The sequence below is a fragment of the Coenobita brevimanus genome, chromosome 67, assembly GCF_032717465.1.
Source record: "Coenobita brevimanus isolate Jiangsu-jjx chromosome 67, ASM3271746v2, whole genome shotgun sequence".
Classification (NCBI taxonomy): domain Eukaryota; kingdom Metazoa; phylum Arthropoda; class Malacostraca; order Decapoda; family Coenobitidae; genus Coenobita; species Coenobita brevimanus.
This window is the reverse complement of record NC_137020.1, coordinates 30,496,290-30,516,863: the sequence shown is the minus strand read 5'-3', so window position 1 is coordinate 30,516,863 and position 20,574 is coordinate 30,496,290. Positions and strand designations below refer to the sequence as shown.

General features: G+C 40.6%; 1 protein-coding gene across 3 annotated transcripts; it reads right to left on the bottom strand.

The window, feature by feature from the left end:
- Window positions 1-1,894: 1,894 nt before the first annotated feature.
- On the bottom strand, window positions 1,895-20,561 carry RanBP3 (ran-binding protein 3). Of its 3 annotated transcripts, none has more exons than XM_080276965.1 (13): window positions 20,539-20,561; window positions 17,327-17,367; window positions 16,455-16,563; window positions 13,500-13,709; window positions 11,263-11,484; window positions 9,982-10,207; window positions 9,538-9,604; window positions 8,084-8,221; window positions 7,328-7,423; window positions 6,080-6,223; window positions 4,788-4,940; window positions 3,276-3,371; window positions 1,895-2,764 (listed from the first exon to the last, which is right to left on the bottom strand). In XM_080276965.1, the coding sequence occupies exons 2-13, from the start codon at window positions 17,345-17,347 to the stop codon at window positions 2,606-2,608; spliced, it is 1,641 nt and encodes a 546-aa protein (XP_080133091.1). In that variant the 5' UTR covers window positions 17,348-17,367; window positions 20,539-20,561; the 3' UTR covers window positions 1,895-2,605. The 3 variants fall into 3 exon arrangements, with proteins under 3 accessions (XP_080133091.1, XP_080133090.1, XP_080133092.1); XM_080276964.1 differs by having other exon boundaries at window positions 20,304-20,553; XM_080276966.1 differs by having other exon boundaries at window positions 11,263-11,481; window positions 20,304-20,553.
- Window positions 20,562-20,574: the final 13 nt, after the last annotated feature.

The following is a 20,574-nucleotide window of genomic DNA, read 5'->3' as shown; positions in this document are numbered from 1 at the left end:
AAGTATGCTACCTTTATGGATCTGGAGAAAGCTTATGACAGTAGGCAGATGAGGAATGTGGAAGGTGCAGATAATATATTATGGAGTTGATGGGGATTTTGTTGAATGTCAGAATGTGCTCAACAGCAGGGTCTAAATTGGTTAAGGTCATGCATGTGGATGCAAGAGCAGCAGTGCATGTGGAAAAAGAGCTTATGTGGCTTTTTTATTCCATTGCTGGAGTGAAATGCATTGTTTGAGAGAGAGAGAGAGAGAGAGAGAGAGAGAGAGAGAGAGAGAGAGAGAGAATTATAGAAGAAATTCTGCAATAGGTAGGGCAGTGGATATTGGAGTCTTTAGTGAGAGAGGGCAGGGTTGGAATTTGCCCGTACTATAGTACTCATCTGCTCAAAATACTGTTACGTGAAAATGAGTGGGAGTTGCAAGGCTGGTGTGAGAGTCTGAAAGCACCTACCACACACAAAATTTAAAATAACTGCAGCAAGGTGTTTGAGAGAGTGAAACCAAGGAATGCAATGTGAAGTTGAATGATCAGGAAATGGAGAACATGAGTGCCTTTAAATAGTTTGATGAGCATGGAAGTTAAGAGGATAAATTGTAAGAAAGGAAAGTTGCAGGTACACCAAGGGCAATGACAAGGACCTGGAAACAGCATGGAAATAAGGAAGTCATCATCATCATCATCATCATCCGGACCTCCTTTCCCATCCCAGGGCAGGGTGAGGAGTAGCAATGTCCAGACAGCCCAGATTTGCCCAATCCAATGGGCCACACTTCCATTCACATGGCCATGCAAATCTGCCCATTTGGCTGGGGCCCTGAGAAGGGATTGGACCCTCCGAGGCTCTCTGAAACGACTTCCATGATTAGGTAATTTTGGACAGGGGAATCTGGGGGACACTTAACCCTGCCAGAAACCCCCATTATACGGTTACTACCCACTGTAGCAAATGGTTTCCTGGGTACAGGAAACCATTTGGCTTGTCACTCAGTGTAAAGCTCATATGGCATCACTCTACATTGAGTGGATGATGGGTGCCCCCATTCACCACGACAATCTCACATTAATGTATAAAAGTTAAGCTTGGCTTTTGTTGGAAGGATGCAATCAAGAGTGAGGATCTGAAAGGGGCATGTAGAATTACATGGATAGACAGACAGACTGACAAATGACGAATTTCAAAGTGTTTTTTGGAGTTATGAACAAAATGGAATGTGTTAGAATTATCCTGAGATGGTTTGGCCATGTGAATATGGAAAAATGATAGTTTAGTTAGGAGTAGCTTGTACTGTACTTGCAATCACAGGCTCATCTGGAACATAAACCCAATAGAACTACAGGCCAAAGTTTCTCTCATCCTGCAATCTACCATCCTCCTTCTGGGTGACAGGGAGGGAACAGAGGGACATTTCCATAACTACGCAACAGATCCACCTTCATATCAGTGCCACTACATGAAGGCATCCCTCTCCAGCAACAGTAATATCATTCGGCAGTAGGTTACCCAGAATAAACTCTGATGGAAACCAGAATAAAACCTTCAGTGTTGCAGCCATCCTTTAAGGATTCACTGAGATTTTAACTCCTGAAATCAAGTTTTGAACATCAGCTGAATAAAATTTGGGAGGTAACTAGAGACCCAATGCTCCAATAGGGGTACTGATCAGAAAAATTCTCTTAGATGAATAAAACCTGCCGGGAGATGGTAAAACAAAATGTTATAACATCTCACTCATCTTTTTGAAGTTCCTGTTCACTTATGAAAAATATTATCTTTTCTACACAACTTACCTACATAAATAATTACCAGCCTCTAAAATGCACTGAACACATTAAACATTATATCTTGAGGATAATCAAGTATTACAGCAAACAGTTTGCTTTATTTCCTAGTTTTGTAAGTTTTGCTATGGTCAATATGACCAAAATACGGTTATCTTCCTTTACTGAATAATCTACAAGTTGGTCCAGACTCGGGTCTAGTGGGACACCATGTAACAGCTTCGCTCACTGCCTGGCTGAACAGACAGCACACTGGTGTCAGCTTAATTCTTAAAAAGTGAGCATATCTGCACATGCACACTATTATGATACTACTTAAAAATTTGTTCCACCTCAAATCATTTACACAATTGATACTTATATTACAACTACAGTTCTACACAGATCATACAAAAGAGGTCAGGTTTCACATTATGACAGTAATAAGTGTCTTGTTCCTGACAATAATAATTGCTGTAATGTACTATCATATATTCTGGTACCGTCTCAAGCATGGTAGCCATTCCAGTATGGTTTGAGAGGTCAGCCATGTCTCAGTCAATATCTGGTGGCCAATCACCTGTCATTCACATTTAATTTACTCCTCACTACCAGTACTTTGCTACCAATATGTCCTGTCACCACTGTCATCACGTCAGAGAAATGCCACTTGGGATAATTTTCCGTCAGTGAAGTTCCCAGCGGAATGCTAGAGAATTTCTTCAATGTCCATGTGTTTACCAACAGAAGCAGGCCATCTGGCTGAAGCCATTCTGACCATGGCACACGAAAACTTCCCAAAAATGTGCAGCGTAACATTCCTGCTCCTCTGACTGTATGGTTCTAGACAGTGTGTGAGGTAACAGAGGCTGCCTTTGCATCATCTTCTGTTTTAGACTTCTTGTTGGCATCTGAAGCAGCATCATCATGGGTCTGAGCACGGGAGGTAGCCACACGCCACTCTAGTGAGTTGTACAGCAGGTCCACATCTTTAGGGCTCCCCTGTAGACACAAAATACTGTATTATTAAATATGAATACTGCACCTCTCCAACTCTGATCTAGTTATTTATATACCTACAGCCAGTCAAGTTAATCCTGGAAGGGGTGGCCACAAACAAATTACCTCCATGTCCCCCTGTCCTCTGCCATCTGGCTACCTTCCCTTCAACTCACACAACTATCATTTTCCTCTCCGTCTCATCTTCAATTTCCCGCTTTACCTCATCTTTCCACCTTAACTCTGCTGCCTCTATAAATGAACTGTATGGCATACATTACAATTACACTGCAACATGTTGCAGTTGGCATTTCAACCCCTACAACATGAATACCAAATTGTGGTTGTATGAAATTCAATGAGCCTTTGTTATGAGGTAGAAATTAGTCTTCTTTGTTACTTAAGTTAATTCTACAATCTGACTACACCTAGCCTATAACTAAGCCAAAAGAGGTAGGCTGATCTTCGTCAATTTAAAATAAACATGCTATGGACGGCATATGCACATACATACCATTGCAAGGAATATCTTTGGTTGTCCATCAGCGTCAAGGGCTGTGAATCTGACACTCTTGCTGCTAGCTCGCTCCACAGACATCTCAGCCCATACCTGAAACACAACACATCATTTAACCTTTTCTGCCCATGTCATCTTTTTCATTTTATTTGGCTCTCTCTTGAATTTTGTTTTTCTCTTGGAAGGAGCAGTTTGCGGGCTCGTGGCCTTTGGTTCCTTCTTCTGGGGGGGGGGGGGGACTCCTGACAATATTACTCAGCTTAAACCATCAGTATTACAGTAAAACCTTGACATAACGGACTTCAATAGACCGGAATTCGCTTTTATTGGAATCGAGGAGCTACCGGACTAAATTCCTATATACTGTACTGTATCGGAAAAAATCCGATAAAGCCAGAAGCAGTCTGGACTGCCTGACCACTTCAGCTTTGTTCACAACAATATGATAAATGAAAGACATGTTTATCAATGTACAGTACAGTATTATTATATATATTATACCATTTGATTATTGTAGTGATGGTATAATACTGTACAGTACAGTACTGCAGTGCTAGTGAAAACAGTTTAAAAACCATTGGTGAGATCCAGACTAATGTCTGTTATATCGGAAAAAGTCCGGATTAGGAGGGGGACGTCCGGATGTTGCTTTTATTGGAATTTCACTTTTTTGGGAATGGCTTTGGCCCCAATTAGTCCGTTATAGTGAGGTCTTACTGTAAGTCTTTTTATTTCATTCTAGCCATCTCCAATATTAAACAGCTTATAGAAGACTTTCAAATTAAAAATACAGCCTTATTTCTTCACATCTTGAGATCCCTCCTAAGTTAAATAAAGCTGTCTGGGTAGAACAAATAAACTATGGAAAGATGTCATCACACTGATGGGAATAAGATAGAATTTTTGAATGGGGGGGGGGTTCAAAAGCCTTACCATAATAAACCCAATCAAGGCTAAAGGCCTTTCATAAGCTGAAAAATTTTGTGTGGTAGCAGCTAGGATGAAATATAAAGGATGTCAAAAAGATTCAAGGAGTTAAAAATGTGGCCCCCCAAGATGCTTATTTCCATAATGTGACGAACACTCTCAAGAGGGCTCCTGGTCATGAAAGCTATAATTATTTGCCGGTAAGCTAAGTAAGCACTGCTCGAAGACCTCCCAATCAGCAGCATCATAAATCCTACAAATGCTGCTTCACAAGTGGGTCCAGAGTTTCATTAGAGCAACAGAACAAGTTATTGAGATATGATAATGGCTGGAGCAGCCCTTGAAATATTACAGAACAAGTGGAATAATTAGTTGTAAGAAAAAGGTCAAGTATGATGGCACTCCTACACAGTCTGGAATAGGTATATGGGTCTGTGCAAGCTGCACATATCCTGAAGGGGAGATAATATGTAGGCTTGTTCACCAGGTGGATCAGTAAATGAAAAGGAGGATCAAAGAGCTGTGGTGAACATTATAATATAGAACACAGATTTCTGAGTAAGAAGAAATAACAAGACATACCTTTGTATTCAGCATGACAGTAAGGGTGCCTTGTGTGCGTATGACAAGCCGTGAACGTATTTCTTGACCAGCATCCCAATCATTAAGACGCAGGATTCCACGCCCCCGCTCCTGCCACCACCCACTCACCCAAGCATACAGTTTGCAGTTCATCTGGAATGTAGAGAGGGTTTATAGCCTGAGGGTAATGTTGGTAAAGGTAGATCTTATGTGGTACGGAAGGAGAGGGTGGTACAATGCTATATACTGGTGATAAGAGAAGGAATAGAAGTGTTTCATAAAGAGAGGCACATTAAGATCACGTAGCTTAGAGACAGTTCTGTCATCTCTTGTTCTGGTGTTCCCAGGAGGGAACAAGGCACTTGAGATGAATAATGATGATGATCAGACAGAAGTGAGGAGAGAGGGAGGGGCAGAGATGAGAACAAGTGGAGAAAGGGGGGAGGAAGGTAGAGAGGGTAAGTGGGGTACAAAGAGACTACAAGGGAGAGGCAGTGGTGAGGTTGAAAAGTTGTTTTGAACTTTAAAAATAAGCACATTCTGTGCTTTTAGTCTCTAAATCATACCACAAGTAAAGTAGTGCATCACCTTCACATTAAGTGAGAAGTAACCATTATCCTTATGCTGCTTCACATTTCAGCTAATCTCTACAGCTTCTTAATGCTGAAAGTTCTCTAGGAAACTTAAGGAATTATTCATTATCATCACCACCCGAACCTCCTTTCCCACCCTAGGACGGGGTGAGGAGTAGCAGTGTCCAGACAGGCAAAGTTTGCCCAATTCAATGGGCCACACTTCCATTCACTCATCATTCAAGCCCAATTATTATTTGATAATTCTATCTGGCACTTACATGTAGTTTAGCTCCTACTCTAACTTGGTTAAGCTGTCAGTCCACAGAAAATATTAGTTGTACCATACCCATTGTCAATATGTAACTCCTTATGAAGAAGCATGGTGTCACTTGATTTGATCTGATTATGGTATATGACTTTATTTAAATGAGTGAAACTTCCTTCCATATTCACAATGATAAGTTTCTCTTTCAAATGATCACTTTCTAAATATGATTACATTCCATTTTTTCTTACTGACTGACTCTAACACCCTAAATGAGAGAGGTCTTTTCTAAGCTGAATAAAACTGTCTGGCACCTGGCCAAATAATTAAAAATTAAAGAAGTTTATGGAGACTGTTTCAAATCATCACCATCATGATTTTGGATCACTCCAAATAATTTATATATTGGAATATCACTCCTCTAGAGCACTGAATAAATGTTGTGCACTGACCTGCAAGACATTGGATTCATTCTCTTCCCCTGTGATTACTTCCACCTCGTCAAACTTCCGCTTCTGACTCTTTTCCTTCTCTGCAATCTCTCGGGAAGACTCTTCCAGGCTCTGTCCACCTCGCCAACCATCCCTGTCTTGTGTCTGTTGCAAAATTCAACAGTTCTTGTTTGTAAAAAAAATTATTATGGTTGAATATCACATTAATAAAGTAGTCCCTAACCATCTGTGGGTGTTAAGGGAGACAAACACCAGAATAGTAAACCCTGTGAAAATATCAATCTATCTAAAAGAGCCTAAAAATCCCTATGTAGTGCCCCCAAACATCACCAGATGCTACAAGCTATTTGTTTTAAATGTATTTTCAGATTATTTATTAGAAAGAAAGATGAAATCATCCCAAAATACACCTAAAACAAGTGTCTTTTGATATGGTTTACTAACCTGTGAATAAATGAAACTGGCAATCAAGAATCTGTGAATAGTAGGAGACAACTGTATGCAACAGAAAACAAACTGCTAAATAAATTATGTGATTTGCAAAAGATGTGGAGTGAGGAAGTCTATTAATAATGGGGCAAAATGTAAAGGTGGGGGTGTATGTTATGCAGTGCTTTACCTCAGTTCTAACCTCTGTAACTTATACCCCTGTGCCTCTAGGAGATTATTCTCCCATCACCCTGGGACATGTACAAGATACAGGTACTGGAGAGGGATGTATTCACATGGTGACATAAATATAAGTAGATAGTTCCACTGCCTGGTTATACAAATGTCCCTCAGCTTCCTCTCTTTTCTCCTGAAGGAGGGTGGTGGACTGCAGGAGAGCAATTTCAGTCTGCAGTCCAACAGATTCACATCCAGAATAGCCCGGGGTTGCAAATAAAAATACTACTTCAAGAGATACGGCCAAATACCTCAATTCAGCTCTTGGTGATCAAACTCAAGCATGTGGTACAAAACTATGCCCTTTTTACTCCAATTTGGAATAAAACTACCACCTCTGTATCTTGAATGTTGAGGTGTAATCCTAGAGTAACAGTAGAATATGGTGCCAGTAAAAAAGAACTATAATTTAAATGAATGTTGAGTCACAGCATATTATTTTTCTGACACTGAACTACATACAACAGGCTACACACACACACACACACACACACACACACACACACACACACACACACAAATCTAGGCCAAGTTAAGGTTAGAGGGCATACATCTATATCCTTCAACTTTGCTCAAACCAACCTGTGTGATGCCAGAAGCTGCATCAGTGAAGAGATTGCCAGTGTGAGGTTGCCCATTGGTGGTGGCTGATGCTCCTATGGATCCTCCCTCTGTCCACTGGAAAAATATATATATATATATATATACCTGTATATGTAAAACCATATTCCTTATAATCATCATCATCCCTGTCTCCTTTTCATACCTATGGCTGAGTTGGGAAGGATCTAGAAAAAAGGAATGAGAAAAATATGAAAGAAGGAGAACTATCCCTGGCAGACCCAGTGACTAAATAAATAAACATGTGCAAACATGGGTGAGGCAGTGGAAAGAGGTGGTTTGTGGTACCAATGGATGTGGGTTTGATTCCTGGCTGAGACAGGGAACAGTTTAAGAATCTGAATTTCATAACACCATACTTTACTGACCTACTAGAAGACCTGCCGACACATTGTAAAAGTACCCTCACTAACCCTCGCATGTATTCAATATGGATGGTGAGTGTTAGCACCAAGGTGGTGGCCTGTCAAGGTATGCATTTTGTATGAGGACAGCTGGTCCTACGGCAATGGACTTTGCCTATGCCCAGAGTCAAGGGGGGATCAAAGCTGCATACCCAATCAAGCAAACATTCATATGCAAAAAATACTTCAGCAATATATGTGCATGATCCATTTATCTAAATACATTCATTTATATACAGCAGACAGAAACCTAAACAGAAACAAATATTGTAGACAGACAGACAGACAAAGCACAAGATGAAATGCTCCATACCCTAGAAACCTCAGATGCAGCTTCCGAGAAGAGATTACCAGTAGGCTTCTCCCCGTTAGTTGTCTCTGAAGGGTCAGATGAGGATGACGACACACCCCATCCACCACCAGTGCTGCTGCCACTGCTGCCACCACCAGCCTGATAATGATGATGATAATAACAATACAGTATACACCTTATTTTGACATGTACTCTTGTGACACCTTTCAGGAGACAAGATCTTATTACAAAAACATAATGCAGTTACCGTATATACAATGTGAGAAATGCATGACCATAAACAATTTAAGCTCGGAAATGTAATTCTGAGTACCGGATGTCTTAGCTGCTGTACCAGTGCTGATGGCTGGAATGATGAAAACAATGGTATGGAGGCCGGAATAAAGGAGGCTTACTGTATATATTATGATACAAAGTCTACTAAATCTGCACCAGTATGATATAAAGGGTGGCCCATGTATAAAATACTTCTCATCCACTCTGCTGGACTATTTTTCCTGTGTAGCAGGGTCTGAGTAATCAGCATTACAAACGTCTACCTTCTAGTATTTATTCATATCCTACTCCTATTGCCACACACACACATCAGCAGACTGACCCATCCCCATAACACATAAGATACTGGCAAGTGAGTTTCTAGTAGTGCATTATTTATGGGGCACCCAGTATAACAACAGATCATTTGGGTCAAGAAATAATATAACTACTAACTGTGCATAGTAACTCTGAGCTTTATTATGTTTCCACCAAGCCTATCCTGTAATTCAATTTCTCTTCTACCCTAATGTAATACTAGTCAGAGGGTTCAAGAGTAATTGTTTACAAACACAATGCAATAATCCATCCATCCATATATCACCCAATCCTATGTTGTACCATGAGAAGCATTGGAGCCTGGGGCTAAGCTGTGGTAGGTCTCCATATTATAATTGCAAATCATACTAGATAGATAGATAAATAAATAGATAGAGAGACAGATAGAAGCAGGAAGTCAAATGATGAGAAGATGTTTAGCACTGCTCGATTCTCGCAGACACAACACCTTCTCATCATTTGACTTCCTGCTTCTATCTGTCTCTCTATCTATTTATTTATCTATCTATCTAATATGATTTGCAATTATAATATGGAGACCTACCACAAAGCAAGTTGGTCCTGACATTTAAGATGAAAGTGACCAGCTTCACTCATCCCTGAGTGGCATTACGTGAGCAATAAACCCCTACCACCCCTTGGATATAAACCTGCAGCGCCTCAATCCGTTTGGAGTGCCTTAATTGCCCACTAAACCACGAAGTGCCATAATTTGGTTAAATATGGATCAATCCATCCATCCTACGTTGCCCCATGAGGAGCGTAGGAGCCCAGGGCTAGGCAAGTTGGTCCTGACATTTAAGATGACAGTGAATATTAAGATGAGAGTGAATACATATACAAATAACCTGCACACTTACAGTAATTTTTGACTGTAGGTTGTGGCCAAAGATGAAGCTGTTCCTGGCTATAGTAGGGCTGGAAGAACTGGGGAAGAAGTAAAAGAAAATTATAGCACTTTATTTCTATATACCATATACAGTATCTGAAAAGGGAAGTCGTCACCATCATCATCATCATCATCATCATTCTAGCCCTCAATCACATCAAAAGACTGGGTGAGGTCAGACCCATAGAAAAAGAAAGCAATCAAGTGGAAGAACTATCAAAAGCAAATCCAGTGAAATGGGCTTATAAAATCATTCACCTATCTTTCAAGCCTTCAGAATATGGTTAGAGATAAAAGGACAGAAGACTGAGAAAATAAAAAATAAATGGACAGACCTGGGCTACTGTAGCTAGATAAATAAACAGACAGATAGGCAGACAAACAAACAGACTGAGAGACTGATAAATATAGATACCTGTCATTGCCATTGCCAAGTGGAAGGAAGAGGTTACCGCTGGTATTTGCCTTGTTGCTGGCTGCTTTAGTGTCTGACTGTGAGGATGACGGCGGCGTGTGACTTTCTGACTGGTTTTTATCTTCCCTGCTGGCCGTGGTGGAGGGAAGGCGTTGTTCAGTGGTGGTCTTGTCTGGTTCGCTGCTCCCACTCTCAGCATCACTTTTGCTCTCAGATTCTCTAATACCTGTAATAAACTACATATCAGGAAAATGCACAAAGCTACGTACAGTAGTAGTAGTAGTAATGCAGTTCTTGTGGCCCAAGTTCATTGGTAACATGAACTTGGTCAACTGCTGGCTGGTTGCCCTTCTCTAACAGTCCACCATCCAACTCTTGGGAGACAGAGAAGAAGTTGAGGGAGTATTTGTATAATTAGGTGGCTTAGCCATCCAGCAATACTGGTGCCACAATGTGAAGGCATCCCTCTCCTGTACAATAATGACAAGCAGAAACAAAGGTTTAACTATAACACAAGTAGGACAATAAAAAAATCAGAACCCAAACGAATACATTAAAAACGCAAACACAGAGGCTTTTCTGCAAGACAAGTGATTTTAAATTAAAACTTTCAGAACATTAAAAAAATTAATATTAAGAATGAATTTGACGAAAAACTGTGTACTTTATTCATGCTAGTTCCAGATGATATCAGTCAACCTAAGATAGACTTTTTTGGACTGGCAGGGTTAGATACAGTATTCACTAGCCCCGTAATTATTGGGCTGCACTCTTAACATGAACCGTCTGACAGTAGCAACAATGAAATCATAATACCACTCTCTGGATGAACGGATTAAAAAAGTCCAATGCACGCAAAACTCTCAATAAAGGATGTCCTGTCTTACCTAGTACTTCTAGCTAATGGGTTTCCAGAGGATTATATAACTGATAGCTTGAGTCTGAATCCTGTCTTGGTGGGTTGAGGTGAAGATAAAACATTCAAAACAAAAAAATCGGTTACTACCCAATATACTAATTTAACTGAAGGATATATCTCCCTGTATACTTCATTCTTACTGTAGGATGTCTTAGTCAATATTTCACTCTTACTGAAGCATGCCTTAATTCAAGCAAAGGGGTTTCCAGACAATTACAGATCTGACAGCCTGAGTTTAAATTCTGTCTTGGGGGTGACATGAAGATGATAAATTATTCAGAACATAAAAAAGGTTCTCTACATCCCGCTCTTACTTAAATTTATTACTTTATATTGTACTCTAACTGATGCATATGCCTTACTTCTGGCAAAGGGATTTCCAGAGGATGACAGAACTGATGGCTTGAGTTTAAATTCCGTTTTGGTGGGCTGTGGTGGAGACGATGCTGTGATTGTGAGTGCTGGTGGTGGGAAGAAACTTCCTGGCGCTCTCACTGGCCCACCCAGCCGCCCAGCTGCTAATGCTGACGGCCGCAATACTCCACCACCAGTGCTGCTACTGCTGCTTACTTTCATACCAACTGCTGACAAAAATAAACATACAGGTACAGTATTTACAATATTTGGAAACTTCTAATTATCATTATCATCATCTACCTGCGTTGCCCCATGAGAAGCATAGAAACCCAGGGCTAGGCAAGTTGCTCCTGACACTGAAGATGTGACTGGCCTCACTCATCCCTGAGTGGCACAAGGTAAGCAATAAGCCCTACCCACCCCTCGGATATAAACCCGCACAGGCTCAATCCAATTGGAGGGCTAAATCACCAAGCGCCAAAGTTTGGTTATATAGATTCCACCCAGTGTAGTAAATGGTTTAACCTCTTAACAGGAGGGCGATGTTACATGACATCCGTGTGCGAGGAGGTGGGTGTCGTTACGTGACATCCAGCCATTTTCTGTCCAAATTTATTGATGAAATTGGGCAATATGGCATCCTTGTCACCTACTGTCCTGCCCACTACCCACCCAAGTCTTGAAATAAGTAAAATAGAGTATAAGTACTTAAGTTGTAGTTATAATTGTTCAAGCAAAACAGAAGATAGGTACATATGTTTTATTGTTATAAATGTTCAAGTAAAACAGAAAACAGATACATAAGATTTTTAAGACACTGAACTGTGTAAAAAATGCATAAATGATGAATTTAGTGTTCAATGGTGAAGAAATAGAAAATAAGCGAAGAGTACACAAGCCTCACCCCAGGCGTGCCTGGTGATAAGTTGCCTGCTCATGCTCCTCGCTCGCTCCTCCCCTCCTCCTCCCACAGCCAGCAGAGACAAATTACCAAGTAACACCTCTTACCTTCGTTTTTCATTCATTTTCATCTATTTATGCATGTTTAAGCTTATTCCATGATACTTTATTTTTCCAAAAATATGCCACCCCACAAGGTCGTATAATGATAAGTCACCCTCCCATAAGGGGTTAATGGTGTACAGGAAGGCATTTGGCTTGTTACTCAATGTAGAGTCACCCGAGAACAGAAGGAAGAGGAAAGAATGAAGGAAAAAAAAAAAGAAGGATGAGAGGAAAGGGCAATCACCCAAGAGTATTGTAATTATACAAATAAAAAATACCATTCTCATAAGCATCCACACTTACACACTTCATATTACCTAACGGTAAGAACAAAATCATCCGATGGCCTGAATAAAACACCCAAGTGTCCCTGCATGAGCAAAAAGGTTAACACTGTCAGTTCAATGACATTTTATTCTAGCTATCTCTGGACAGTTTTATTTAACTCTGAGAAGTCTAAAATGGAAGGGGTTAGGCACAGCACTCACTGATCCTTCACTGCTAGAGATCAATCCTATATTGATCATAACTGTCTGGTGGTAGCATGATTAAGAGTACATAATTGGACTGCCATCCATACAGCTGATTTGACATTTCCTTCAATTTACATTAGTAGCTGAGGCATTAACGAGGAGGCTACATGTGGTGGTGCTGTGCACCATGGGTGGAGCAGCTATGGCATCCACCTGGAAACCAAATCTTCCCATATTTCCCTGCATCTCACCATAGGATGGACCCTGGTCCAACCCTGGAGAGGAACCATCTACCACAAAGGAGCACTGGATGCCTACACACTGTATGTACCTGTAGGATGGCCCCATGCAAGCAGTTGCTTACCTGTGGTCAGCAGGTCTTCTCAGCTGGACAAACAAACATAAAGCAACAAGAACAACAAACTTGGCAGTTGTGGGGTAAACATGCCATTCTGGACAGTTACTCCAAAATGCATGCAACTAGATGCAGTCTTTTCCTTACCTTGGTATATCTACCACTAGGAATTATATGATGCATATTTGTGGAACAACATATGATGAGAGCTGATTATCTGGACACCATGTATGTTGTTCGAAGTTTACTAGTTGGTGGGTTGGATTCCCCTCCCCCCCAAATGCATGCATATTGGAGATGTTGTGTCCAAAATGGTGAATTTACAGTACCCCATGAAAAATGTCTGATATCATGGGCATCATCCCTGGATATTCTGGAACTCCTCATTTATAACGATAACTGCCTGTACCTGTGTCTGAGGCGGGGCTGAGTCGGGGCGGGGCAAGGATGGGGCGCTGCTCTGACTCGCTGGACCAAGTGCCCTGAGGGGCAGCCCGGGCAAAGGGGTTCCCCATGCCAGTGCTAGACAGGCTCGCACCACCCACACCTCCACCACTGCGGTTGCTGCTGCTGCTGCTGCTACTGCTGCCACCTTCACTGCCACTCACACCAACATCACCTGCACAGTAGGTTATACACATCACATGCACAGTGCATTATACACAACTGCACTGTACATTATATGCATCATCTGCACTGTACATTATCACCTGCGCTGTACATTATAAACATCACCTGCATAGTACATTATGTACCTAACCTACACAACACATTATAAATTAATCATATAATAGAGCTCATACACACAAAACTGACAAAGAGGATGTCAAGTAACTAATTTCTGACTTGCACTTATGAAATAGATTGTAGTCATTAGATGTGCTCAGCCTACATCCTACGTTACAGAGGACAGTCAGCAATTGTATTAAAAGATCAAGCATGTTCTAATACATTATCAACATGTTTCAGAAATTAATGTAGAAATATCTCCTTTCCCGAGAACAGGTTTGTGTCTTCAGTATGTAATTCCTTGTTATGTCACCTTTTCTGATATTCCTTTTTGCTGCAAGTTCAACATGAACGTCAGAAAGATGATACAAGTTCCAATTCAGCATATAAAGCTGATCTGCCAGTTCCCTGAATTTACAGTACCAACTGGAATGAAAAAGATGTGAAATCTTGAAATATACTGCTGAATTACAATGATGACTTGGTGTATAAAAGTCACCTGCATAGTACCATATACAGTAAAAGTCCTGTAATCTGAACGGCAGGGGACTGGGGGTCTTTCGGACTACTGTTTTATTCGGACTACTGGGAGGGACCTCTGAAAACATTAGAAACATGTACATGATCATTAAAAATTTAAAATTATATGTTTTACTCACCAGAAATGCAAAGAACTGTAAATGAATAGTTAAAGGCGGGTATATCCATCAAGTCCATGCCTGATAAATCCTTAAAGCCCAAAAAATCAGAAAAAAGCTCAAAAAAATTGAAAAACTTTGCCTTGAAAAATTAAAAATATTGGGATATTCGGATTATTGGCGTTCAGACTGGAGGACTTTTACTGTATTATAAACTTACAATACTGTCTATATAAAAACAGGTACATGTAATCTTGGGGGGGGAATGTGATTTGCCTATGTCAAAAATCCATCTTGTAAACATGTGAATACGCTACAAGACATTTAATAATATGTATTATTAAATGTAAAAAAGAATAATAATAAATAATAATAATAATACAGTAATATGTATACTTATGCATATCAAAAACTCAAGTCATAAATAAATGCGAATCACCAACAGTCCATTAAATTTTACCATAACTACTGTATACAGTACATGCCTACCTCACACAAACACAGCTCACAAGACACTGCACCTGAGTGAGCATGAGAGCAGTTTGGATTGCTATGCATGGTGGGGGGTAAGAGAAATGGGACACCAGAGGAGGAGGAAAGGACAGAGAGGATGATAATGAAGTGGAGCAGACTAGAGAGGAAGAAGGGGGGTGGGGAAAATATGGAGATGGGGAATGGGAGAAGAATTAGGAAGGGAGAGGCAGAAGAAGAAAGCACAGGGGAGTGGGGGGTAGGGGAGGTAAGGCGAGGGGGAATTAAGAGGGGGATGACTGAAACAGTAGGGCAAAGGAAAAGAAAGCTAAGATAGGTGTGGGGACAAAGAGAAAACTGGGCAAAATACAAATAAAATGATAAGGTGAGGAGAAAGCCAGAGAATGGAGACTGGGACGAGGGGAGAGGAGGTAGGCAAGTTACTAATCTACAAACAGGTTGTGAGACACCAAGATGTGCAAGATTATCACAGTATACCTTTTATTCTCTCTCTGCTTATATAATTCCTTCCCATTTCACATCCTTATCTAACATACTGTAGTTACTTTTCTAATTTTCCTCCATCTGTAGATTAGTCACCCTTCCCTTTTCTCCCAACCATAAACCGTTTCATAAACGCCCAAGTCCATTTAATTATTAAAGATCATTACATTACATTTTCTATTGCTACCACATAACGCACTAACTTGAAAGCCCAGTCTTCCAACTCATCTGTCAAATGATGGGAGGAGGAGGAAGACCATGGCTGGCTGTGCACTGTTTACCCACAGCCATAGGTAAATATGACACTCTTTGGAACCACTCTAATACTCCTGGTAGCTTTAACCATTCAAATCCAAGTGACACCCTTCTTAGTTTACTCTTGTGGCTACCGGACTATTCTATTCAATTTCAGAAAGGTCTCTTGTATAGAAGGGATCTATTAAGACCACATCTAACAAATCCAATCCAATAAGAATATCCTCCTCATGACTATAATCAAGAGGAGACGACAAGAAAAAAAAATAAGGCATTTCTGTGTTCATTAAGTCAACTACTGTAAGGTATTGCTCCATATGAGGTTTTCAACATTTATGAAAGTAAGGAATCCCCACAACTGTGCAAAATCCTCTTTGTCTTGGACAGTTAGTCTCCTGCTTAAGTGAGGGATATGGTTAAGAAACCATACAAAATGGACTTGGCAAAAACTGCAAAAAATTACTGTAAGTTAATGTCAAAAAGAAACTCCAGCATCCCTCACATCCTTGCATGCTTGAGAGAGAGAGAGAGAAGCACATCTAAACCATGATGTCAGCATCTCTAGCACTGATCATGAGACTGAGGAGAATACCAGAGGATGGAAAAAAAAGCCATGATAGTGTTAGAATCTGCTTCCTGTGACTAACAAGAAGAATTAGCTGCAACATCTTACCTCGGTTCACAAAATAATAATAAAAATAATAATAATAATAATAAAATAAAATAAAAAATATCTAAACTGACAGAACAGCATCCCTAGCACTGACCATGTGGTTGTGAGGTTGGAACACTGGAGGGTGGAGCAGAAGCAGCATCAACATTTGACTCCGCCTCCCCTGATTCCACCTCCTTACTGGCCTCCCCACCACTTGTATCCTGTGCAGAAAACAAAAGCAAATAGGTTATTAATGTTATTACTGTTCTGCACCTGATGGGATAATTACAATCCAGACAACAACATGGGTGGGTGGGTTGGTGAGTCTGTGGTTAAATGAATGGATGGATGGATGGATGGATGGAAGGATGAATATCTGTCCATCTATTGCCAGGCACCCATAAACCGTAAAGAGTGGTCACAAACAGACTGCCTCCATGTCACACTGTCCCCCATCAGTTCTCTGCCCAGCTCCAAGCTCACACTCCCTCTCTCTCATATACTTCTCAACTCCATCCCTCCATCTCATCCTTGGCCTCCCCTTCCCTCTCTCCCCTTCCACACCACTCACATACACTCTCCTTGTCAGACTCTCACTCTCCATCCTCTTCACATGGCCAAACCATCTCAGTGTGTTTCTCCTAACACTTCCTATCACATCCACATCCACACCACAACACTCTTTTACTTCCTCATTTGTCAGTCTGTCTTTCCATGTGACTCCACATGCTCCTCTCAGATAACTCATTCCTACTGCTCTCACTCTTGACTTGTGTCCCTCCAACAAGGTCCAAGCTTCACTTCCATACTACAGTAAGTTGCAACTGAATGACATTTAATGAGCCTTAGTTATCAGGTAGGAATGAATTTGCTTGGTTACTGATCAATCAACACTTTAATCTGATTACATCTGGCCATTAACTTGGTTTAAAGGGGTTACCGGTAGGGATTTTTGTCAGGTTTGAACACACATGCTATACCCACCTTGTGTTTACTGGAGTCCATGGTGGGGTGGGTTGTGGTACCTGCAATGACAAAGCGAAGATAACAACATGCATGTATTGTTATGGCAAGCTTGCCAAACCTTACATGGGGAATCAACTCAATTACTGTAGGCTATACACATTCAAGCTGTTTTAGGGGTCCTAAAGAGTTTCAGATCTGCACACAAGGGAACACTATTTCTATTACAGAACTGAGCTGTCCTTATCAACTGTGGATTTTTTATTTTTACTCTAGTTCAACTTTTTTCCATACAGTTTTTCTGATGGGTTTTGGATGAACATAAACCCCAATAAAGACCCGTAGAAACCTCCCTCTTTATTCTCAGAGAAAATGCCACAGAACACATGGTAAATACTGTGAATCTGTTATGTTTTCGTTTCGTTTTTAAAGGCTCCAACATGCTTGCATGCGTTGGTCTTGGTCACCTAATGGCGGCTCTCCATGCTGCACGATCCATTGCAGCCTCCCTGTTCAGTCCCTTAACCCTGAGGTCACACTTAATGACCACATCCCATGTCTTTCTTGGCCTACCCCTCGTACCCCCACCCCCAATATTAACACTTCTCACCTTCCTCACCCAATTATCATCCCCCATGTATAAAAAAAAAAAAAACATAAAGTGAGAAGCGCATGTGGAAACTGTATTGTAGTGGTGGAGTAAGTGAGTCAGAGAGTCTGCATATACCATCCAGGAAGTTGAAGTAAAACAAAATGCAAACCACAATGTTATTATATTGCTTGATGAAACTGCAGGAGCTCCTACATACTGAAATTACAATTACAGCTACAGTAAATGTTTCTTCAGTAAACTATAACATGATTATTATTGTGACAAATTTAAGAACTTGCAGAAATGCATAATTACATGCATTAAGACACCTAATATTCAACCTCATCAGTTTAACCTACAAATTGTGACAAGTGGCAACCTGCCATGTCAGACTTCAGGTTGATTCAGCTCCATGGTCAATCTGTCACTAGTTGTTCATCCCTCCTAACCTAACCTACAGTAATGACAACCTAACCTTACAAGACAGCCTAACTTAATATAACCTACGGTACTTTAATCTAATAAAACCTACTTTAACCTACCGAGAATCATTTGGGGAAGAATGGTTCTCAAGTCCAAATTGACCTACTGCCCCTGTAGGATGGTCCTGCCAATATCAACAAACCTAACTTGGTGCTCTTAGTAACATAAATGCTGTTAACACAGAATTTAGGTGTCACAAATGAATTACTGTATACAATTTTGAAAGATAACACCTGTCATAAAGTTTTCATCAACAGTTAATGGACACTCTCCTGCAACTTGTGCCATTGTTTTCCCATGACTACAATGACAGCTATCACAAGACAAATTTAGTCAATTTAGCCTAAAAGACTTTTTGAAACTGAGTGATTATATACATGTATCTTCCATTAACTCTCCATCAGTATGGAGCTTTCCTAAGCTGGTCAAATCTTGTTGGGGTATCAAGACAAAATCTATCTATCTATTGCCAGATGCCATAACCCCATAAAGGGTGGTTATTGGACTTTGAGTTGTTTTAGGATTTAGGGGGAGGGGCATTAGCCCTCAACCAACCCACTTGTTGACACGTATGGTTTGGTTATATGGTTACCACCCAGCGTTGTAAATGGTTTCTTGGCTTACAGGAGACCATTTGGCCTGTCACTCAATGTAAAGCCACCTGTAAAGGAAAGAAAAGCAATAATAAGTGACAGGAATGATGGGAGAAATAGGAAGAGAGGAGGGCAGGCACTGAAAGAATGATAAAGGCTAAGAAAGATGTACGCAGCATTATATCAAGTGAGTGGATGATGGTCGCCACCACCTACCACTGATGAGATATCAATTAATACTGGTACTTAGTGTTCCAGTAACATGCGTACAATGACAGCCATGACTGCGCTGATTTCAAATCCTAGCTGTATTCTGGTGAAAGAGTTAGAGCCCTCTGACTGATTGTAAATTCGAAAGTCGAGCACTGACTGGTTCTGTCCAGTTCTACAGAAGGCCACTAGAGAGGCAGCAGCAAGGGGTAAGCACACACAAATTGGCATATCAACTATAACTTCTTTATTCTTCATTTGCAACAGAAGTTGTTTCCAAATGTTCTGATGCACCAGTAAATATACAGCACTTTAAAATCCTTGAAATCCAGTTCCGGCTTCTGCTAAATACCGGTATTATCCAAGATATCACTATACTGACAGAATTAACCTTTTACAACAAGAATACCAAAAAGTAATAAAATCACCTACAGAAAACAGCAATATATTAAAAATGAAGTATTTAAAGTACAATAAAGGTATTACTGGAGGCCTTCTAATCCCCTCCCTTCAAGACGTCTTCCTCGTGGTGCATTAAACTGTTCTGTAATAGCATGCAGAAAAAAAAAAAACTGTTACCGGTAGGCTATCTACAAAATACCAGTCAAGCTAGTATTACCCAGTACATTCTAGGGCACCGGGGCCACACCACTGAGTAGTGTTTGGCAGGGGGGCTCAAGGAATGATACAGTATTAGAACAAGAAATGAAGACTGCTGGTTGGTAAATACTAGGCAGCTCCTCTAACAGTGACCTGACTACCACCTTACAATGCAAAGATATTAAAGATATTACAGAAGGCTCTCCCCCACCCACCATGGTCCACCACCTCAGCTCCCCACCCATCTTTTTTCTGCAAGACTGGTAGAAGGCATTTAATAATACAAACAATAAAAATTTAATTACTTCAAGTCACCTGGCAGGTAGAGCCATAAGCTGATTTGACTTATGTAACAGAAGGTTTAGCTACATGCACTGCGAGAGCACATTGTTACTGAGCGGCAGTATGGAGAATGACTGGGTTATACTGGGAAAGTGAATTTGCACAAACTTACTATGTAATACCCAAGATTTACCTTACTTCGCATCACAACCCACATGGCAGACACATTCTTACTTACTCCACCTTCAGTGACAGCCAAATATAATCCCCGTGCTTTTAGGTGAATCCCTTTTGTCCAGTTCCTTTGCACAGCTTGTCAAGACTTCCTGTTAATCATTGGCTCTTATATTGCTGCATCAACATGCACTCACTAATTGCAAAAGAAGGTATCACTTGATGAACCCATTCTGCTCTAAAAGTGCAAATTTCAATGAAAACTCCAGAAACAAAAGGTTTGACTATTATTGACAAACCCAGTCACACTCGGACGTCTGCACCGTAGTACTCTT